The sequence below is a fragment of the Moschus berezovskii genome, chromosome 19 (assembly GCF_049115385.1).
Source record: "Moschus berezovskii isolate FMDL1 chromosome 19, NW_MosBer_1.0, whole genome shotgun sequence".
NCBI lineage: Eukaryota > Metazoa > Chordata > Mammalia > Artiodactyla > Moschidae > Moschus > Moschus berezovskii.
In genome coordinates this window covers 64,640,910-64,664,697 of record NC_142478.1, presented here as the reverse complement: position 1 = coordinate 64,664,697, position 23,788 = coordinate 64,640,910, and the positions used below count along the sequence as shown (strand labels likewise).

Below are 23,788 nucleotides of genomic sequence, written 5' to 3'. Positions count from 1 at the left end.
TTTTAAATCAGCTATACTTCAATTATAAAAAAAAAGATGAAATTATTTGCTTTGTAAACACTTTACAGCACTAGCCATACACCAGGTCCTGTTCTAAGCACTTTGCAAGTGTTTTAATCTTTGTATTAAGCCTGTGAGATAGGTACCACTGTTACCCCCATTTTACAGATGGGGAATTCGAGGCACAAAAAGGGCTGGAAGTGTGCTCAAAGACACAGACCTGACCCATATCAAGCCCTCATAATCCAGCTCAAGGGGCCATGCTTTTAACTACAAGCCTAAAGGAGATCAGTCCCGGGTATTCACTGGAAGGACTGATGCTAAAGCTGAAACTCCAATACTTTGGCCACCTCATGCGAAGAGTTGACTCTGATGCTGGGAGGGATTGGGGGTGGAGGAGAAGGGGACAACAGAGAATGAGATGGCTGGATGGCATCACCGACTCAATGGACATGAGTTTGTGTGAACTCTGGGAGTTGGTGATGGACAGGGAGGCCTGGCGTGCTGTGATTCATGGGGTTGCGAAGAGTCAGACACGACTGAGTGACTGAACTGAACTGAACTCCCTTGAGAGCAGTGGAGAGGCTGGGGGCGAGGCCTGGGTTGGGCCGGAAAACAGTGAGTTTCCTTTTCCCCTGGTGTAAGTTTCGGTTTTCTCCCCTCTCCTCCCCCTGCACACAGAAGTTCTTATTCTCGTCAGCCTCCCGCTCTGCCACCAGCTGTCATCTCAGCAGCCAGTCAAGGCCATGGGCAGCGAGGAGTCTCACCTCTATAAACAGCCTTCTGAGAAACTGGAGGACTTTATCCAGAACTACCTGAGGCCCTCTGAAGACTGTCAGAGAGACATCGACAAGTCAGTGGACACCATCTGTGCAGTCCTGCAGGAACCCTGCCAGCCCCTCACCGTGACAGGGGTGGCCAAAGTGAGTAGATGGCTGGGGTCAGTGCTTCTGGGACCCAGGAGGCAGAAGGACTTGGTGCTGAGCACCTGCTGTGTTCTGGGCCCTGGGTGCGCAGGACATCACCTTGTCTAAGCCCACAGTCAAGTGACATGATGGAACAGGGTGTGGAGTTTAGGGGTACGGGTTGGGAGAGCGTTGACTCTGCCCCTTACTGCTGTGTGACCTGGGGTAGGTTGCTTAACCTCTCTGTGCCTCAGCGTCTGAATGTGTAAATGGGAGGGGAATAATACTCAGCGCCAAGTGTTAAGAGGCTTAAACACACAATGTTCTGGCAAGGACTTGGTACAAAGCTACAGCAGTAAATTAGCTGTGGTTACTTGTCTCATTTTTATCCTCCCCATTTTACAGACGAGTAAACTGAGCCTACAAGAGTTCAATAAAACTATTCAAGGATGTTCTGTGATTTCTCAACACCAAGGAGGTGGGAAGCCTCATCAGTTAGACATGTTTGGTGCTCTGGCACAAACCCTAGGGCGGAGGCTGAAGATTCTGGAATTTTGAGGAAGAAATGATGCTGGGAAGCTGCCAGGACTCTAGGGTGGGGAGGGGATTATGTATGCCCAACCCCACCCCCGTGTTCTCCAGCACCGGAATCGCACTTCTCTGCAGTCACGTGCTTTCTGGCCTCTGCCCTTACACACACCCACTAGCCCTAGGAGCAAAGACACCTAGACACATGGTGTCTCCTGTCTTGGCCCAGATAAGGAAAATGAAGCTTGGGGAAGCTATTATTAGTTGGCATTCGACCTGGGATTTTAAGCTCAGGTAATCTATTGGTGAGGGTTTCCCTGGTAAAGAATCCACACTGTGGTGCAGGAAACCTGGGTTCAATTCCTGGGTCAGGAAGATCCCCTGAAGAAGGGAATGGCAACCCACTCCAGTATTCTTGCCTGGGAAATCCCATGGACAGAGGAGCCTGGTGGGCTACAGTTCACAGGGTCGCAGAATTGGACATGACTGAGCAACTAAACAATGGCGACAATTTGTTTGGGAACATGCACCCTTAACCACTATGCAATCCTACCTCTCAAAATTGTTAACTTTTTCACATTAAAAAAAATATGTACAACAAGTGCACAGCTTGATGGATTGCCACAGACAACATATATGTGTGACCTATACCCAGATCAAGAAATAAAATTTTCCCAGCCCCTACCCAAGAGTCCCTGGACTCCTTGTCCAGTCATTACTAACCTCAACCCCAGCCAACCACTCTCCTGACTTCTAACAGCATAGATTGGTTTTGCCTGTTTTTAAACTTCATATAGAGTGACCAACCTTCCGGGTTTGTCTGCAACCGAAGGGTTTTCTGGGACATGGACGTCTCGGGGCTAAAACTGAGCAGGTTGGTCTCCCTGTCTAAAAGACATCATGCACTGTGTGGCTTTAACGTGTGGGCTTTGTTTTTGACCCATCGGTTGACGAAGCGTACGTTATGTGCAGCTGTTGTTTTATCATTTTGTTGTTGCCATGTATTCTGTTATGTGGGCACACCACATCTGTCTGCTCTACTGCTGATGGTCATCCAAGTTGCTTTCTGTTTGGGGCTCGTAGGGAAAGTGCTGCTGGGGGCATCCTGTCTTTTTTGGGTGGACAGATGAACACCAGCCACTCAACTCTTAGACTATGGTGATGCGTGGGACTTCTGCTCGAGTTGAGAAATACTCCTGCCTGTTGGGGTGTCCAGTGACCCCAGAGGGTTCAGACTTTCACATCTGCTTCTCTGTTGCTGGTAGGGTGGCTCCTATGGCCGGAGAACGGTCTTGAGAGGCAACTCCGATGGTACCCTTGTTGTCTTCTTCGGGGACCTTGAGCAATTCCAGGACCAGGAAAAAAGAAAATATGAACTCCTCAGCAAAATCTGGGCACAGATGAAACACTGTGAGTCCACGCTGAAGTTGGCAGCCAAGATGGAGCTCCAGAACACCAGTAGGAGCTCCAGGGTCACTGTCCAGCTTTCCACAAAACAGCAGAGCATCACTTTCAACGTGCTGCCTGCCTTCAATGCCCTGGGTGAGCCCTCCTGGGTGTGCAGGGCGGTGGGGAGCGTTGGAGGCATGGGTCTGCAAGGGCTTGTCAAGAGAACAAAGCCAATGAAAAGGGTGGTGGGGAGTGTGGGGATGGGATAAATACCAGTGAAAGTGAACAGAAGTGAAAGTGAAGTCGCTCAGCCGCGTCTGACTCTCTGCGACTCCGTGGACTGGAGCCCTCCAGGCTCCTCTGTCCATGGGATTCTCCAGGCAAGAGCACTGGAGTGGGGTGCCATGCTCTCCTCCAGGGGATCCTCCCCAGCCAGGGATCGAACCCTCGTCTCCTGCAGTGCAGGCAGATTCTTTACTGTTTGAGCCACCAGGGAAGACTTTCAAGAGAGAAGACTCCTCCTACCTTGAGCTTACTCTGTTCTTTAGAACCTCTCCTTTAACTCCTAATTGACTTTGGAGGAAATGTTCTAGACTCCAGAACCTAGAGTAGAGTTCCTCAAACTGTGATATGCACACAAATCCCCTGAGAAACTTGTTAAAATGATGGCTCTGATTCAAGAGATTGGGGTCCAGAATTCTGTATTTTCAACCAGCTTCATGGTGGTTGCTGCTCTTCTGCGGACCATAGTGAAGATGCAAACTAGAATAAATGTTGGTGAGAGGTAGAGGATGGGGAGAACATCTGAGAAAAGTTCAGCTAGAGCAGGTTTGGAGTTGCCCTCTAATCAGGTCAACATCAAGGCAAGGATCTTCCATGAGCAACCGTTTGAATGAATCAATGGTTGGATGGAAGGATGGTTGACTGGATGGATGGATGGATGGTTGACTGAGTGGATAAGACTCACCATAGTCACAGCTTAGTCTCAAGCACTAGGTACATATATTATCACAAACTTAAATATCAGAGCTGACATCCAACCCCTCATTAAACAAATGGAGTCAGAAAGAAATGACTGTATCCAGGGCCACACACCCAGTTACTAACAGAACTAGGATAAAAGCCCGAGTCTTTTAAGAGTCAGGCCTGGTGCCTTCAAGGTGGACACACACAAACACAAAACCTGATGGCTCACATTCACGGAAAGGTGACCTAGTTCAGAGAAAAAAACGCAGCAGTTTGTGAGTTAGGCGGCCCTGAATTCTCACCCTGATCCTACTGCTAACTCACCTTTGTCCAACTGTAGGATCAAAGCTAGAAAAAGCTAACTTCCAGGGCCTTTCAGACAGTAAGGATTGAGAATACCTGCCTGACTCAAAGTGTTACTGAAAGGTGTGTGGGTCCAGCTGCTCACCGTCCGAAAGTCAATAAACAGGCCAAGCCGATGGAAAGGAAGGTTAGCTTTATTTCAGATGCCAGCAACTCTGGGGGAGGGCAGAGAGCTGTCCAAAGGTCGACCCTTCCCACTCATCGTCAGTGGGGACGAGCTTTTTTAGACTGAGGGAGGGGGGTACCTGAAGAGAAAGTAGTCAGCTCTGACAGTCATCTTCAAACTGGTCATCGGTGATCTGACCAGCATCATCTCAATTGTTTTAGGTGCAGTTTATCTTCAGTTCCAGGGTCGGTTTGTTTCCATTTTCTTTGGGGTCCATTCTCAGAACTGCGGCAGCTCATGTCATGGGTAGAGTCTGGTCATCGTGTAGTTAACTTCTTCCACCTGGAGTTTCAGAATCTATATGACAGCTCACGGATATGGCTCAGAATGTTATCTATAATCCTGGAGAAGGAAACTCTCAGAGGTGCTTGACTAAGCTTAATGTTGAGTTAGTCGTTTAGTGGAGTCTGAATCTTTGCAACCCCATGGACTGTAGCTCAATTATGCTGAATGACTACATTACTATTCTTTGGTCTCCTTTGACTCGTTGTTTCTGCATGTTCTCATCTCTCTGGTTAAACTTACCCTTTGACTAAAGTTTTCCACAGGCAAAAGGCAGGCAGAGAGCACGGTGGGGGCAGGAGGAGGCGAGGGCCATCGTGTCCCGCTCCCTTTCAGCAGGAGGGGCTGGAGACAAGCTGAGGAGACAGCGTGACTCAGAATTCGTAGGAAATCCTATGTTCTCTCCTCTGGTTCATGGCAAATAGATGCGGAAACAGTGGAATCAGTGGCTGACTTTATTTTTTGGGCTCCAGAATCACTGCAGATGGTGACTGCAGCCATGAAATTAAAAGACGCTTACTCCTTGGAAGGAAAGTTATGACCAACCTAGACAACATATTATAAAGCAGAGACATTACTTTGTCAACAAAGGTCCGTCCAGTCAAGACTATGGTTTTTCCAGTAGTCATGTATGGATGTGAGAGTTGGACTAGAAAGAAAGCTGATGCTTTTGAACTGTGATGATGGAGAAGACTCTTGAGAGTCCCTTGGACTGCAAGGAGATCCAACTAGTCCATTCTAAAGGAGATCAGTCCTGGATGTTCATTGGAGGGACTGATGTTGAAGCTGAAACTCCAATACTTTGGCTATCTGATTCGGAGAGAGGAAAGACCCTGATGCTGGGAAAGATTGAGGGCAGGAGGAGAAGGGGACGACAGAGGATGAGATGGTTGGATGCCATCACCGACACAATGGACATGGGTTTGGGTGGACTCCGGGAGCTGGTGATGGACAGGGAGGCCTGGCGTGCTGCGGTTAATGGGGTCGCAGAGTCGGGCACGACTGAGGGGCTGAACTGAACTGAATTCTCCGGTTCACAGCAGGGTGGTTGGAGATAAAGCCAGAGCGCCCTCTGCTGGCTTCTCCCCGTCATACAAGGATGATGTAAGAACGAAAAGGCCAGGTCTTCCTCACATGTAGTATCCAGGACTTGCCACGAGATGGCGGCAGAGTTACACATTCCAAACTTGAATTTTTTTTTTCTAAACCAAACAATAACTGTGACTCAGAATTCGTAGGAAATCCTATATTCTCTCCTCTGGTTCAGAGCACAGTGGTTGGAGATAACGCCAGAGCGCCCTCTGCTGGCTTCACTCCGTCATGTAAAGATGATGTGAGAACGAAAGACCAGGTCTTCTTCATATGAAGTATCCAGAAGCTTCCACGAGATGGCGGCAGAGTGACACATTCCCAACTTGAACCTCATTTTTCTTCCCCCCTGGACGAAACAGTAATGGTTGCTTTCTGAGAAAAGCAGGGCTTCCCTGGTGGCGCAGATGGTTGGTCACGACTGAGCGACTGGCATTTCATTTCATTTCTGAGAAAAGTAAACTACAGGGGAATTTTTAAATTACATTCTTTACTAAATATTAGCCTAACTACATGTTATTATCCAGCAGGACAGACCACCCTCACCTTTTATGCAAATACCCCCATCCTCTTGTAGATGGAGCAGTGAACGCCTGCTGTCTAGCTGCATCCAGCCCTCTTGTGGGCTCACCAAGCCTAGGTTCCCTGAAAATCAGAAGTTCTGCTTCTCTTTCACACCAGGCTTAAGTGAGAAGTCCAGCCTCTGGAGCTATCGAGAACTCAAAAGATCCTTGGATATGGTGAAAGCCAGGCCCGGTGAGTTCTCAGTCTGCTTCACTGAACTCCAGGAGAAGTTTTTTAGCAACTATCCCAGCAAACTAAAGGATTTGATCCTCTTGGTAAAGTACTGGTGTCAAAAGGTAAATTTCAAATTGTGTGCTTATTGCTGTCTATCATCTGTTTCCCTTTGACTGAGATGATTCATCTTGGGTGAAGTGTCAATACAACAACGTTAAGAATGGTGGCACAAACAGTAAAGAAGCTGTCTGCAATGCAAGAGACCCTGGGTCAGGAAGATCTCCTGGAGGAGGAAACCCACTCGGGTATTCTTGGCTGGAGAATCCCATGGACAGAGGAGCCTGGTGGGCTACAGTCCACAGGGTTGCAAAGAGTTGGACATGACTAACATGTTCATGTTCCAGAATACAGTTCAGGACTTTACTGGTGGTCCAGGGGTTAAAATACCACCGTTCCAATGCATGGGGTGCAGGTTCTAACCCTGGTAGGGGAAGTAAGATCCCATATGCCACACACACACACACACACACACACACACACAAAGGAACACAGCTCAGTGCATGACTGCAGCCTTTTAGGCAATCCTCAGATCAAAACAGGGCACATCCTGCACCCCAGCAGGCTGCCCACTCCCAGTCCAGACTGCTCCCAAACAAACCTCTGTCCTAACATCTTTCGCCACAGATTAGTTTTGTTTGTTTTTAAACTCGATGTCAACGGAATCATACTAAATGTACTTTACGTTTGCCACCTTTTGCTCCGTATTAGGCCTGAGAGGTTTTTCCATGTTGTGGAAGGGAGTAGTGGTTCTTCATTGTTTGATGCTGTTCCATTGTGTTAATACACTGTACTTGGATGCATTCCACTGCTAAGGGACATATGGGTCATTCCCAAATTGGGGCTATCATGAATTAGGTTACAGTGGATATTCCCCTACATGTCTTTTTTTTTTTTTGGTGACTTTAAGCAGTCAATTCCTCTTGGGTAAAAATGCAGGAGTGAAACTGCTGTGCTATAAGGTATACTCTGTGTGTGTGTGTGTGTGTGTGTGTGCACGTGTGTGTGCGTGCACACATGAGTGCTCAGTTGTATCCAACTCTTTGCGACCCCATGGGCTGTAGCCCACCAGGCTCCTCTGTCCATGGGATTTCCCAGGCAAGAAGGCTGGAGTGGGGTACCATTTCTTCCTCCAGGGAATCTTCCTGACTCAGGAATCAAACCCATGTCTCCTGCATCTCCTTCATTGTCTGGTGGAGTGGAACCTTTACTACTGCTCCACCTGGGAAGTCCATATACCTTATATATTTATATATGTATATACACACACATATGAATGAAGAGGGCATGGCAACCCACTCCAGTATGCTTGCTTGGAGAATCCCCATGGACAGAGGAGCCTGGCAGGCTACAGTCCATGGGGTTGCAAAGAGTCAGACATGACTGAAGTGACTTAGCTACATATATGAATATGTATGTATGTGTGTATACATACACACATGGCATACATGAATAAATATGTGGACTACATAGATATAAATTTAACTTTAGTAAAGACAACTGCATAGCCTTTCCAAATGGTTGTACCAGTTCACACTCCCATCAGCTGTGTATGATAGTTTCAGGTGCTCCACATTCTTACCAACACTTGCTATTGTCAGTCTATGGAATTTTAGCCACGATATCATTTTAGTCACTAGCAGGGGATGGTGACTTCCTATAGACTTCTAGTTTCTTGCTTTCAGACCCCTGGCACGGGTCCGAAGTTATCTGCCAGCCTTCTCTCCTCTCACAGTGCCAGGAAAAGCTGAACAATTCCTCCCTGCTGCCTCCATATGCACTGGAGCTGCTTACGATCTATGCCTGGGAACAGGGGTGTGGAGCGGAGGACTTTGATATGACTGAAGGTGTCAGGACTGTTCTGAGGCTCATCGAGAAGCAGGAGCAGCTGTGTGTCTATTGGACGGTCAACTACAACTTTGAAGATGAGACTGTCCGCAACATCCTGCTGAGCCAGCTCCAAGCCCCAAGGTACCAAGCTTCCCATTCCATCTCTCCCACCCTCTTTTTCTGCACGCCAGACTGTGCCCTCTTAGAATGAGGGTCCATCCCCACTTTCCCCAGCCGGGTGATCTGTCAAAAGAACACCAGCTGCAGTGGTTAAGGAGGCAAAGAGAGGTCTGTCTGAAAGAGGAATGCTTCAACATTTCTCACATTCTAGACCATTGTCACCTTTTGTCCGCAAAGCAAGCACTTCCCTCATAAAAAGAGGGGGCTAAGGAGACAGGTCCGCACAAAGAGGAGACCGTTTTATTAGCCTATGAATGGAACACATCCATGAAGCAGAGTAAACAGGGCCAGAGAGGCTAGACGTCTCACACAAAGCACCTCAGCAATGGGGAGGAACTGTGGGAGGCAGAATACAGATTCCTGGGTGTCCAGTCCAGCCCTCTTTCCCTTAAACTGATTTCTTCTCCCACAAGCAACCCAACTGATTTTTTTTTAACCTAATGGAATTTATAGGCCAGTGATCTTGGATCCAACTGACCCAACCAATAATGTGAGCACAGATTACACCTTCTGGCTACTGCTAAAGCACGAAGCTCAAAACTGGTTGCGTTCTCTCAGGCACAACGAGTCACCTGGACCATCTTGGAATGTTCTGGTGAGAGGACTTTCCAGCACAGCTGGTGTGCTGCTGCAGACAGGGCCCACCTGACACTTGGACTACAGTCTATCCAAGATCACCCTAAGTTGGTTTCCCAGAGCTGCTGTGACAAAGTACCATGCACTGGTGGCTTAAAGCAACAGAAATGTATTCCTTCTCGGTTCTGGAGACTAGAAGTCCAGGATCAAGGCGTCAGCAGGGCCGTGCTCCCTCTGAAGCCTCCAAGGGAGAGAGCTTCCATGCCTCTTCCAGTCTCTGATGGCTGCAAGGAACCCTCGGCGTGGGGCAGCAGCACTCCAGTCCCCGCCTCCGTTGTCATACGAGCCCCTCTTGTGTGTCTTCACAATGCCTTCCCTCCATGCTTGGCTGATTCTGTGTCTCTGCTCTTCTTATAAGGACCCCAGTCATACAGAATGAGGGGCCTACAGTAACGACCCCATCTTAACTCGATTCTTTTCATTGTTTGCTCACTGTCCGACTCTTTTGTGACCCCATGGACTGTAGCCCCCCAGGCTCCTCTGTCCATAGGATTTCCTGGGCAAGAATACTGGAGTGGGTTGCCATTTCTGGCTCCAAGGGATATTCCTCACCCAAGGATCAAGCCTGCACCTCCTGCATTAACAGGTGGATTCTTTACCGCTGAACGACCAGAGGCGGCCCCTTAACTTGATTACCTCTTTGCAAAGACTCTGTTTCCAAAAAAGGTCACGTGCATAGGGCCTAGAGGTTGGCACTTCAGTGCAGTTTTTAGGAGGACACAGTTCAGTCTTTACACACACCCTTAGGGGCCTTCCCTTCCATTAAAATGATGGGAAAGTGTGAAGTTGAACAAAGAGGAACAGGGGCATCTGCAGATGAGAGGTTACTTTCTGCAAGAGAGGAAGCAGGTGAGGAGGTGGTGACAGGTGAAATGGAGCAGAGCCCAGGAGACGTGGGTGGTGGCCCCCCTAGCAGATGCTGGGTCAGGCCCTGAGCTCCTTTCACACACTATGGGGATAGGGGGGTGAAAGTGAGGCTGGAGGTGGGAACCAATGACACGGCCAGATGCATTGACTTCCCCCTCCCCTCCCCCAAAGGAGAAGCACATCGATCCACACAAGTCTGATCACATCTGCAAGGTCGCATCTTCCGCATAAAGTAGGCAGAGTCCTGGAGCAGGACGCGGACACTGGGGAGGGGTATTGCTGTTTTCCCTCCCCGGAGCAAGAAGCAAACTGCCTCTGCAGACTGAGGCCTGAGCAGAACAGCAAAGAGAAGAGGTTCAGGTGAGGTGTCTTGAGCTGTGGTCCACAGGGCACATGCCATCTGACGTTTTCTACTGAAGAGGAGAGAACCGCACTTCTGGGCAGGTGTCAGACCCCCTTTACCCATCAGAATATGGTTTCTTTCCAGAAGCGACTGCAGGTGCGAGGGAGTGAGCAGGTCCCACCCTCCACGACCCCATCTGATTCAAGAGCAGGGAACTGTCCCCTTCAGAATGAGCACACAGCCCCTTCAATCCCAAGACATCCCTCTCTTCAGCACCCTTAGAGGGAACAACATCCCCGGCCGTGAAGGGTCGAATAGTGCCCCGGAAAACTCACGTCCCCCAGATCCTCAGCGTGGGACCTTCGTTGGAAGCAGGGTCTTTGCAGATATCACCAGTTGAGGGGTCACCCTGGATCAGCGTGGGCTCTGAATCCAACAACTGGGTCTTATAAGAAGACACTCAGGGACAGACATAGAGGGGACGAGGTCACGTGACAGCAGAGGCAGGGGTAGGCGTGATGCCGCCACGAGACAAGGAAGACTGCAAGACTGCCAGAAGCTGGAAGATGCCAGAAAGGATTCTCCCCGGAGTCTTCCGAGAGAGCCCGGCCCCACCCACGCTTTGATTTCAGGTGTTTAGTCTCCAGAACCGTGGTTTGTTACAGCAGCGCCTGGAAACCCAGTCCACCTGGGCACAGGGGTTTTAACGGAGGCCGATGCTAAGGTACTAAGTCACTTCAGTAGTGTCCGACTCTGTGTGACCCCATAGACGGCAGCCCACTAGGCTCCCCCGTCCCTGGGATCCTCCAGGCAAGAACACTGGAGTGGGTTGCTATTTCCTTCTCCAATGCATGAAAGCGAAAAGTGAAAGTGAAGTCGCTCAGTCGTGTCTGACTCTTAGCGACCCCATGGACTGCAGCCCACCAGGCTCCTCCATCCATGGGATTTTCCAGGCAAGAGTACTGGAGTGGGGTGCCATTGCCTTCTCCAGCAGAGGCCGATAGAACCTTGAAAAGAGGAATGAGTGTGATCATCAGGAGTCACCAATACCACAATCAATAGGAAATAAGAAAGGAACATGGCAGTAGAAGCTATTCATCGGAGGTACTGGCAATTGGCAGATGAAATCAGAACATGGAGTGGAAACTAGAGAGTGATTCAGAGCCCAGGGCATCACAAACCTGTTTGGGAGAAAGAGCCAGATCCCCCTCAGGGGGTAAGGAGGAGCAAGAAAGGGAGCTTTTGTTTCAGGTGGATCTTGGGTACCACCTGAAATGCTCAGGCATGCTCTTAGGGTGTGTTGATGTGAGAACTCAAGATGACAAAGGTATCAGCAGAAGGGTTGGAGGGCAGGATGGAGGGGTCGGTGGAACAGAGAAGGCAGGGGAGGAAGCGGGATGGGAGGTGGTGGCTGGCAGGGGGCGTCTCATAGCTGGCTCCTTCCACAGCCTGCACCACTCTACATGACCCCAGGCCATCTGCTAGATAAGTTCATCGAGGACTTTCTCCAGCCCAGCCAGACTTTCCAAGACCAGATCAAGAAAGCTCTTAAAACCATCTGTTCATTCCTTGAAGAAAATTGCTTTCGACATTCAACTACAAAGATTCAAGTAATCCAGGTGAGCACCGGCCTTTCTCTTTGTTCTTGGCGGGGAACTAAGCAGTCCCTGGGTCTTGGCAAGAGTTGTGACCACCAGAAATGTGAAGGCAAAGGATGCAGGAGGGAAGCTGGGGAGAGCAGCGCCTGGGACCCCAGTTCTCGGCGGAGGGTGCTGAATCACTGCTTAAGTCATTCGTGATAGACTTTAGGGCGGGGCACATTGTGTGTCTCGCAGGATTTTATTCCCCTACCAGGAATCGAACCCCAGGCCCACGGCATTGAGAGCTCTGAGTTCTAACCACTGGGAAACCAGGGAATTCCCGTTCACCATAGACTTATGATTCTGTGTTAACCTCCAGGGTTGACACGGAGGTGAAGGATTGCTGCTTGGCCATCCTTGCCCACCCTTGGCTTGTAGTGTATCACTTGTAGTGGGAAAATTTTAGACTTTTACTATTAGTTGAGGATATTTTTTTCTCACCATGGTCTCTTTTTAAAATTATTGATTTCAGGTATAGTTGCTGTACAATATCATATAAGGTACAGTAAGGTATACATACAGTTGGGCTTCCCTGGTGGCACAGTGGTAAAGAATCCACCTGCCAGTGCAAGAGATGCAAGAGACTCAGGTTTGATCCCTGTGTCCGGGAGGATTCCCTGGAGTAGGAGATGGCAACCTACTCCAGTATTCTTGTCTGGAGAATCCCATGGATAGAGGAGCCTGGTGGGCTACAGTCCATGCGTCTGCAAAGAGTCGGGCGCCACTGAGTGACTGAGCATACACATGCAAGGTGTGTAATATAGTGACTCACAATTTTTTAAGACAACGTAGTTTAAATGGTGGCTCAGTGGTAAAGAATCTACCTGCAACCCAGGAGATATATGTTCGATCCCTGGGTTGGGAAGATCTCCTGGAGGAGAAGATGACAACCCACTCCAGTATTCTTGCCTGGAGAATTCCATAGACAGAGGAGCCTGGCGGGCTACAGTCCATGAGGTCGCAAAGAGGCAGACAGGACTGAGTGACTGAGCACCCTCAATTTATGGTTATTATAAAACAGTGGCTTTATTCCCCATGTTGTACAGAATGTCACTGTAGCTTATTTTATTCCAAATAGTTTACGCCTCTTACACCCCACCTCGACTGCGCCTTCCCCCTGCCCTTCCCCTGCTGTAACCACTAGTCTATTCTCTATGTCCGTGAGTCTGTAAAGCTTTGCAGTCTTTTCCAGAAGTATTTAGGACGTTGACTTGAGAAGTAGGTAATTTAAAACTAATCCATCCATTGTTTGTGGGTAAATTCACACATCAATAAGTATGAGACAAACCACCTTTGGAATCAGAGGATTCTATTTCTTGGGAAAATGAAACACTCCAGCCCTAATTGGAGACACAAACTTGGGACTACCCCTGGCAACCTCATCAATTAGCCCAACGGGTGCCAGCCCACAGGGGCGAGAACGCTGTATCTCCATTTGCCTTTCTTCCCTAGGGGGGGTCGGCTGTGAAAGGCACGGCTCTGAAGACTGGCTCCAGTGCCAACCTCGTAGTGTTCGCAGACTCACTGAAAAGCTACACCTCCCAAAAAAGCGAGAGATGCAACATCATCAAGGAAATCCGTGAGCAGCTGGAAGCCTGTCAGCAGGAGAAAGATTTTGAAGTGAAGTTTGAGATTTCAAAATGGAAGGCTCCCTGGGTGCTGAGCTTCACTCTGAAATCCAAAGTCCTCAATGAAAGTGTTGACTTTGATGTGCTGCCTGCATTTAATGCCCTGGGTAAGACTTCCGAGATTTGAGCCTCTGGAAGAGGCTTCTGGTGTGGTGGAAGAAGGGTTTTGGTGTGATGGAGGCAGGGGCGGGGTAGAGGGAAATTCACGTGACTTACTAATCAGTCTTGGGTCCAGTGCCCCAATAGGTGACATAATGACACCAACACCTTACACCTGTGTGCATTTTATTCTCATTTAAGTATCCTGATGAAAGCCAGAGAGCTTCCCTGGTGGTTCAGGGATAAAGAATCTGCCTGCCAATGCAGGAGATGCAGGTTCGATCCCTGGGTTGGGAAGATCCCCTGGAGGAGGAAATGATAACCCACTCCAGTACTCTTGCCTGGAGAATCCCATGGACAGAGGAGCCTGGAAGGCTATAATCCATGAGGTTGCAGAGTCGGACACGACTTAGCAACTCAACAACAACAGCAACAGCTAGAACCTGCATCGTATATTCCCACAGTATCACTCGCAGAGTTTATCAAAGAATGAGGTACACAGGAATTCAGTACACATTTATAGATAAAATGCCTCAAGTATTAGGGAAGGAAATTTTAAAAATAGACTTTGGGAGAAATTGAGGCAAAAACAGGAAATCTGGGTGTTCACCTTCGATCATAGGCAAAAATTTCCTTTAGAAATTCAATTTGTAAGTGACAGATACACAATGATGTATTAAAACAAACCAAGGGTATGTCAGGCATTTTCCAAATCAAAATCAAGAAGACTCTGGTACTTTCCTTCTGAATGGTTCTTAATGTCTTTAGAGAGGAAATGACAGTATATAGATTGGGGGTCAGCTAACTTTTTCAAGCCTGGGTCTCTTGCATTGCAGGCAGATTCTTTACCATCTGAGCCACCAGGAAGCCCTATAAAAGATAAGAGAGCAAATATTTTCAGTTTTAAGGACCATAATGTATCTATCACAACTACTCAACTCTGCCTTTGTAGCTTGAAAGCAGTCATAGGCAATACATTAATAAGTGAGCACAACTATGTTCCAATAAAACTTTATTTATAAAAACAAGAAAGGGGCCAGATGTCATCCGGGGGCCATAGTTTCCAAAGTTCAGGTTAGCACTGTCCAGGAAGCCTTTCTGCAATAACAAAAATGTCCTATATCCGTGTTTTGTATCCATGGAGAGCTTGAAATGTGGCTAGTGCTGCTGAGGAACTAAATTTCTCAATTTTCCTCTAATGAGTTTGAATGCAAATAGCCATCTTGGCTGATGACTACCCTATAGGACAGTGCAGATCTAGATAACACTTTAATAATGCCATCTATAGTCATATAAACCATATTATTTTTAATAACTCATTACTCTGGAGACATTAGACATCAGTAGTTTACATATACTAATAGAGTTCAAAGTAATTTCCCAGAATTAAATTATATTAACAGTGTTTTGAGATCTGTTATTGTCTATAGAGACTATAGTGAAAGTGAAGTTGCTCAGTCGTATCCAACTCTTTGTGACCCAATGGGCTTTACCCTACCACGCTCCTCCCTCCATGGGATTTTGCAGGCAAGAGTACTGGAATGGGTTGCCATTTCCTTCTCCAAGACTATAGAGAGACTATAGCATAATCTAAATTTCTTGCCCATGCTAGGTGAACTGAACTCTGGCTCCACACCCAGCCCCAGGACCTATGCGGAACTCATCTATTTGTATAAACCTTCTGATGTTTTACTGGGGGGAGAATTTTCTGCGTGTTTCACGAAGCTGCAGCGCAATTTTGTTCGCTCCCTGCCCCCCAGACTGAAGGATTTAATTCGCCTGGTGAAGCACTGGTACAAATGGGTATGACAGCTCCTGTCCTAGAGCCACCTCATTCTTACTACTTTTAATTCTGTATTGATTGTATTTTTCAAATGCTTTTATTTATTTTTGGCTTTACTGGGTCTTGCTTGCTGCTTGGGCTTTTCTCTAGGTGCGGCGAGCGGGGCCACTCTAGTGCGGTGCGCGGGCTTCTCACTGTGGGGCCTCTCTTGTTGTGGAGCGCAGGCTCTCGGCGCGTGGGCTTCAGCAGTTGCAGCACATGGGCTCAGCAGTTGCAGTCCCCGGGCTTTAGAGCGCAAGCTTGGTTATTGTGGTGCATGGGCTCAGTTGCCCCGCCACATGTGGGATCCTCCCAGACCAGGGATCAGACTTGTGTCTCCTACTCTGGCAGGCAGATTCTTTAGCGCTGAGCCACCAGGGAAGCCCTTACTGTGTTGATTTCTGATTGCGCTGGGCATGGGCTGTGCGTGGGCTGCATTGTTGCTGCACGTGGGCTTCCTCCAGTTGCAGCAAGAAGGTGCTACTCTCCAGTTGCGGTGTGCGGGCTTCTCATTGCAGTGGCTTCTCTTGTGGGGGATGGAGCACAAGCTCTAGGCATGCAGGCTTCAGCAGTAGTTGGGGCTCAGTTGCCCTGCTGCATGTGAGATCTTCCCAGACCAGGGACTGAATGTGAGTCCTCTGCATTGGCAGGCAGATTCTTAACCACCGGACCACCAGAGAAGTCCTGGTGTTTATTTTATCAGTACTCTGTGACCACGGAACCAGCACTCACCAGGTGCTCACACTTGCCCATGCTGGGTGGGGACTGAACCACATTGAGGAATCTTCCCGCTCTTAACCTGAGTGTCTTTGTGGCATTCACATCACTAACCCCTTAAGTTGGGTCAGATGTAAGCCCCTCATACCCCCAAAGCTGCTACGTGTGGTTTATTTTGCCTTTGCTCTGACACCCAAAGAATTCTGGAACCGAAGGGAGGATGAAGTTGGGATGCGCATGCCTACAAGTTTCCAGCATGGCTCACCTGCTGGTGGGTGCCCATAACACACACAGATGGGACTCTCAGAAGGCAGGTGGAGTGATAGGCGGCACCAGGGGCTGCATTTTCTATACTGGATTACCTCCCTTCGCTTCCATCAGCTCATAGGGGTATTTTCTGAGCCTCCACACAGTAGCTGCTCTTTTGGGAAATGTTTCCTTTCTGTGTCCAGATTCCTGAAACTGGAAAAGACTGAACTCTGTGGTTTCCAGCTCTATGCCGAGCCCCGGGGTGCTCAGAGCACTCAGGGCTCCCAGGTGACCTTGAGCAAGTCACTTCGCTTCCCCATGACTTCATCATGGTCACCTCTGCCTGCTGGGTAGAGACGTTGGAGGATCAGGAATGAATGATGCAGGTGGAATGTCTGGCCACATAATTAGCACAGAGCAGGGCTTTAGGAAGTGGTGAAAGTGTTAGTCACTCAGTCGTGTCCGACTCTTTGCGGCCCCGCGGACTGTAGCCCGTCAGGCTCCTCTGTCCGTGGGATTCCCCAGGCAAGAATACTGGAGTGGGTTGCCATGCCCTCCTCCAGGGGATCTTTCCAACCCAGAGATGGAACTCGGGCCTCCCTCATTGCAGGCAGATTCTCTACCATCCAGGACAAGACTATGTTATAACTCTGGGAAGGCACATAAAGCCAAACTTCAACAAAGACGCCTGCGTGGCTGCCTTTGAGCTGCAGAGCGACCCTGCTCAGGCCCCCAGCAGACCAGTCCCCCCCAGGGCTGCGTCTCACGACTCCTGCTGTGGCTGCAGCATCCTTCCTGTGCACCTTCTTGCTACGCGCGTGTCACCTCCCTGCTTTAACCAGTATCTTCTGATGTTTCCACTCTTCCCTCAGTGTGAAAGCAAACTGAAGCAAAAGGGGTCTCTGCCCCCTAAATACGCCTTGGAGCTGCTCACCATCTACGCCTGGGAGAAGGGAAGCGGGGCACAGGATTTTGACATGGCTGAAGGTTTCCGGACGGTCCTGGAGTTGGTCATGCAATATCAACATCTCTGTGTCTTCTGGTTGGTCAACTACAGTTTTGAGGATGAGATTCTGAGGAACTTCCTCCTGGCCCAGATCCAGAGAACCAGGTGCCCCAAACCCCTCCGTTTCTTAACCTTATTCCCTCCAACACTATTTCGGTGACCAGAATTCACCTCCCAGGGGCCCTGATTCATTATTCCTCATATGAAACTGAGACAGGAACTGTGCTGACCGTCAGAACCTCCCACAGTCTCCAGGGAGGCAGGGGAAATGTCATCCAGGAGGACCAGAGAGGGAAGGACCAGGGTACCTGGTCCCGAGTTGCTTTCATCTTTCTAGGTCAGAAGGAAAAGCAGGGATTCATTAGCAGGTCTAAATGGTATGGGAGTTGGAAGAGTGTCCCTGAGAAATAATGCTGTTATTCACTGCTGAAGGATCCTGCAGGTATTTATTAGATCGGTTCCCATGTCCATCCTACGAAACGGTTATCCTTTAGAATAGGAAGGAATCTTAGTGCATCCACGTAGCGCCAGCAGCAGGGAACCAAAACAAGGGAAGCGAGAGAAAAGAAAGGAACATGGAGAAAGAATGGAGGAGGGAGGGGAAAAAAAGAGAAAAAGATACCGTGGCTTGCCAGCCATGGGCGTGACCGACTTGACAGGTGTGCTCAGTCCCTCAGTCAAGTCCGACTCTTTGCAGCCCCAGGGACCGTAGCCCGCCAGGCTCCTCTGTCCATGAGATTTCTCAGGCAAGACTACTGGAGTAGGTTGCCATTTCCTCCTCCAGGGGATCTTCCCAACCCAAGGATCAAACTTGCATCTCCTGTGTTGGCAGACAGGTTCTTTAATCACTGAGCCACCTGGGAAATAGAGTTGATTAAATGATAAATTGTATTTCAGTTGCGCCAGCATGGGGAGATGTTTATATCATGCCTTCACGTGCGTAATAACTAATAGCTTTCAAAACTTTTCTGACAAATATGATTTAATTCTGGGAAATCCTTTCAAACTGTTTCGGTACACTGGAATGACTAACATCTAAGCTAGAAAGACACATTGTTTGATCATGGAAAAGAGAATGGGCCCCTAATTCTGAGGCCACCAGTTCTGAAAAAGCATTCCTCTAATGACTCCTAACCTTTTGTTTAGGCCTGTGATCTTGGACCCAGCCGATCCTACTGGCGACGTGGGTGGAGGGGAGCGTTGGTGTTGGCATCTTCTAGCGAAAGAGGCGACTGAATGGTTGTTTTCTCTCTGCTTCAAAGATGAGTCGGGATGTCCCATACAACCGTGGAAAGTGCCCGAAAAAGTCATTTAAAGGAAACATCGTCTGGAGATTACCCTGGGATGGGCTTCCATCCAAGAGCTTCCTCTGCTGGGAACTTGAGATTCACTCGCCACACATTACAGATAGCCCAACTCAGGCGCTTAAACCACTGAGTTGTTTTGGTCCCGTTTGATGAAATCCTAAGGCGGGCAATACAGGACTCACTCAACAGCTCCATCAGGCTTTCCCCAGGAGCAGATTGTCTCCACCGTGACACTCGGTATTCGGGCCTGGATAGTTCTTCGTGGTGTAAGCAGTGTAAACCGTTAAGCAGCAGCCGCTGGTTCCCTGCCCAGGAAATGCGGGCACACCACCCCCAAGGGCAATAGTCAAAAATGTCTCCAGGGATTTCCCTGTTAAGACTCCACCTTGCAGTGCAGGGCACGTGTGTTCAATCCCTGGTCGGGGAACTAAGATCCCACGTGCTGCAAGATAACTAAGCTCACACACTCTGGAACTTATGCAACACCATTGGAAAGCCTGTGTGCCGCAGTGAAAAAGACCTGTCACAGCCAAATAAGTAAATCAGTTCTTTAAAAAAAATGTCTCCAGAGATGTCTGAGTGTCACCCGGGGCACGCTCATCCCTAGCTCCTTCTGGCCCCACCCTCTTTAGTTGCCTAGTTGAGTCTTCCTGGCACTGAGAGTAGCTGTTGCACCTCTGGGTGGTGGGTTCACCATCCGGCTGGAGGAACAGAAAAGTGGAGGACACCTACCCACAGGGTGTCTTATCCGAAGCCTCGTCCAGCAAAGTCTGATGTTTCATTACCCGGAACCATTGTCATGCATTGCTTGCAGCTTAAAAGTGACTCCAAAAAGGGGGGTGGTGAAGACAGCCATGGGTGCGGGTTGGGTCAGTCAACCAACAGTGCCTGCCACACCTGTTCAAAGCTCCACCTCCTTCCAGGATACCTGCCACCAGGAATACTTGGTTCTCCCATCAGTTTCTCTGTCAACAAGTACCCCAAAGTTGTCCCTGGTTATCATCACCTTCTCAGACACTCTTCCTTCTTTCTTTTTCCTGTGTCTTTTCGCCAGTGGTTCTGACTGCTTGGATATGTTTTATTCCTGCACATATATTTCTTTCTTTCTTTCAAGAGAGTGCAGACAGCAGGAAGTTGTGGAGCAGGGATGTATTCTATGGTCAATGAGATGCACTTATTCAGAAGTCATAGATTCCTGGACTAGTAATGCTAGGAGAAACTTCTAGAGGCCATCAAGCAATAGCTTTTAAAGAATCAGTTCATGGTATTAAAGAGTAACACATGCCTCCCTTGACGGGCCCCATTACCTCTTCCAAAGCTTCTTCAACTCCTCTTGAAATCACCTCCACATCCTCCGTAACGTCTTGCCTCACCTCACTGAAATCCATGTGTGACCTCTGTTATTAACATATCTGCTCTCATCCAGCTTTACGTGCGCCATATTTATGAACCATTCTGTATTTTTCCGATTAACTCCTTCCTTTTCCTTTAAGTCTTAGAGGAGGGATCTCTTCCCAGAGTGAAACCCTTTTCCTGGCCCTTGGTTCCTGTGACTGTCATCTCGCTCTCATACTCCTGCACTTCGCCCGCCTTCCGTCTCTTCCCGTCTGTACACAGAACCCCGTGCTGCTAAGCTGCTGCTAAGTCACTTCAGTCGTGTCCGACTCTGTGCGACCCCATAGACAGCAGCCCACCAGGCTCCCCCGTCCCTGGGATTCTCCAGGCAAGAGTGCAGAACCCCGTGGGGCCCTGCCAAATCAAGGTCTCCTAAGCCAGTAATGAGCCAGGCTCTGCTTACAACTGCACGCTCTCCACAGGCTTGGACTGTGACTGTTGAGAAGGACAAATATGTAGATGGACATCAGCAGTTGTTTTATGGAGATAGACATGTACATGTATTACGTATGTATGACTGTTGTCACTTCCTTCTGAGCCTACCTTTTCCCCCACATCCATGAGCTTCTTCTTGCCAAATCTAAAGGCTTTCTCCTCTGGCTTTGGCTTTTAAGACCCTTGGAGGTCTAAATGTGTTAGCTTCATATACCCACTTAATGTTTGACACGACTGAGCGACTGAACTGAACTGAACTGAACTGATACCAACTGTCAGATAAACAAGAATAGATCTGGTCTTTGTCACCAGTTCTTGGCAAAGAGCTTCAGAAACTCTTGGAACTTCCTGATTTGGGTTGTCTTTTGTATTCTGAGGAGCCCCTTCCAACCCTCCCTGTGTTATGCTAACCAGGTGTGGGTCCTTAGTTTCAAAGGATGCATTGGCTGTGCCTGAAATGCCAAGCATGTGATGAGTGCTGAAAGGTTCCTGCCAACCTTCCAAGAGGACAGGAGGGCTGGGGATTGAAGCCAAGCACGGCCAGTGATTTAATCAACTGTCCCTTTGTAATGAAACCCTAATGATAACTCTGGACAACAAGGCTTCCTGGTTGGCTGGTGAGCATATGAATGTATCACAAACGTGGGGGGATGGCAGCTTCTGGCTCATGAGCCTGCCGGCCCTCCTCCCCTATGTATCTCTTCATCTTTTATACAGAACAGTGATTGTCAAAATAGCCCTTTCCTGAGTTCTATGAGTCATTCTATGAATTATTGAACCTGAAACGGGGGTCATGGGAATCCTTGAATTTCTAGCCAAGTCAGGCAGAAGACAGAGTTGTCTGAGGACCCCACTTGCAGCTGGGATGTGGAAGTTAATTTGCTCAGTTGTGTCCTACTCTTTGAGACCACATGGACTGTAGCCTACCAGGGTCCTCTGTCCATGGGATTTTCCAGGCAAGAATACTGGAGTGGGTTGCCATTTCCTTCTTCAGGAGATCTTCCCAACCCAGGGATCGAACCCAGGTCTCCCTCATTGCAGGCAGACGCTTTACCATCTGAGGCACCAGGGAATGGGAACAATCTTGTTTGGACTTTGTCCTTTCACCTGTAGGGTCTATACCATCTCCAGGCAGTGTCAGAACTGAACTGAATTGTTGTAGGACACGAGGTTAGTATCAGTGAGCTGATGTTGGAATGCACAACTATTCTGGCCCAGAACAAGGACAAAGGAAAGTGCTGTGGCCTGAGGTTGAGACATGGAAGAAAGACCAGCCTCAGTTCACATCTGCTCAGTCTACCAGTGACCAGACCCCCTAGACACCTGAACTTGCCCGAGATCCATAGGTAGGAAACTGTGAGGCATTCTTACAGGGTTTATGATGTACTTAAAGGGACCAGAACAACTTCCTTAAAGAAGAATGAAGGGCAGTTTATAACCACACACTAAGTGATCTGTGTACGATGGACGAAGACCAGCCAGGACACAGTGAGCAACGCAAAGCCCTTCCGAGAGGCACAGCGGGGCCACTTCAGTCTTCTCAGCACTCAGCAGACAGTTAAGGTCATTAAGAGCAAAGAAAAGGAAATGTTTCAGTGACCAAGAAACATGCAGTCACCCCTTGTGCCCCAGTGTTCATTGCAGCACTATTTACAGTAGCCAAGATAGGGAAGCAACCTAGATGTCCACTGCCAGATGACTGGATAAAGATGTGGTACATTATATGTATATAACGGAATATTCGTTCGTTCGTTCTGTCGCTCAGTCGTGTCCGACTCTCCGCGACCCCATGAATCACAGCACGCCAGGCCTCCCTGTCCATCACCAACTCCCGGAGCTCACTCAGACTCAAGTCCACAGAGTCGGTGATGCCATCCAGCCATCTCATCCTCTGTCGTCCCCTTCCCCTCCCGCCCCCAACCCTTCCCAGCATCAGAGTCTTTTCCAGTGAGTCAACTCGTCGCATGAGGTGGCCAAAGTATTGCAGTCTCAGCTTTAGCATCAGTCTTTCCAATGAACACCCAGGATCGATCTCCCTTAGAATGGACTGGTTGGATCTCCTTGCGGTCCAAGGAACTCTCAAGAGTCTTCTCCAACACCACAGTTCAAAAGCATTAATTCTTCGGCGATCAGCTTTCTTCACAGTCCAACTCTCACATCCATACATGACCACGGGAAAAACCATTGCCTTGACTAGACGGACCTTTGTTGGCAAAGTAATGTCTCTGCTTTTTAATATATTATCAAGGTTGGTCATAACTTTCCTTCCAACGGAATATTACTCAGCCATAAAAAGGAATGGATCTGAATCAATTGTAGTGAGGCGGATGAATCTGGAGCCTCTTATGCAGAATGAAGTGAGTTAGAGAAAAACAAATATTGTGTATTAATGCATGTATGTGGAATCTAGAAAAATGGTGTTGACGAACGTATTTGCAGGACAGGAGTGGAGACACAGATGTAGAGAACAGCCTTGTGGGTCCCACGGGGGAGGAGACAGTGAGACGAATGTAGCGTTAACATGTGTGAGCTATGGTGTGAAACAGGTGGTGAGACGGTGCTTTATAACAGGGGAGCTCAGCTCTGTGACGACCGAGAGGTGGGGATGGAAGCAGGCAGGGAGGCTCAAGAGGGAAGGGATATATATATACACATAATTACCACTGACTTGGCTTATTGTACGGCAGAAACCAGCACAACATCGTAAAGCAATTTTCCTACGATTAAAAAATTTTTTAATTAAAAAAGAAACATGTAGTCACGGATCATCATTGAAAGTACCTAGGGTAACTTCTCCCCCGCCTTTTTTTTTTTTTTCTCAGAAAACAATGAATAAGAAATAAACCCAGCCTGTCTCATACAAACTTTATTTCAGGATAAACAAAGGGCCATAACTGATAAAGAAACAAAATTTTTAAGTGGAAAATCCTATGTAATGTTTGTTGAAAGTACAACACGTTGGAAATACCGCCCTTTTGCAACCTCTGATGAAACAGATGATTTAAGCAGAGACTGTCAGTGGATAAAACCATTAGATGACTCTCTGGAATCTGTGACTATCTTGCCTGACATAGCAAAAGAGACACTAAAGATGTGGTTGAAGATCTTGAGGTGGGGAGAGGATCCAGGTGAGTCTAATTGAATCCCATGC

At 48.4% G+C, this 23,788-nt stretch overlaps 1 protein-coding gene across 5 annotated transcripts; it reads left to right on the top strand.

Annotated features, from left to right (window-relative positions):
* Positions 1-682: 682 nt before the first annotated feature.
* On the top strand, positions 683-23,386 carry OAS2 (2'-5'-oligoadenylate synthetase 2). 5 transcript variants are annotated; one of them, XM_088828225.1, is made up of 11 exons: positions 683-923; positions 2,699-2,975; positions 6,370-6,548; positions 8,219-8,454; positions 8,947-9,088; positions 11,788-11,958; positions 13,432-13,714; positions 15,319-15,509; positions 17,367-17,605; positions 18,647-18,806; positions 19,922-23,386. In XM_088828225.1, the coding sequence occupies exons 1-11, from the start codon at positions 747-749 to the stop codon at positions 20,009-20,011; spliced, it is 2,145 nt and encodes a 714-aa protein (XP_088684351.1). In that variant the 5' UTR covers positions 683-746; the 3' UTR covers positions 20,012-23,386. The 5 variants fall into 5 exon arrangements, with proteins under 5 accessions (XP_088684351.1, XP_088684347.1, XP_088684348.1 ...); XM_088828223.1 differs by lacking the exon at positions 19,922-23,386 and adding an exon at positions 2,231-2,307 and having other exon boundaries at positions 785-923; positions 18,647-19,367; XM_088828221.1 differs by lacking the exon at positions 19,922-23,386 and having other exon boundaries at positions 18,647-19,367.
* The last annotated feature ends 402 nt before the right edge of the window (positions 23,387-23,788 follow it).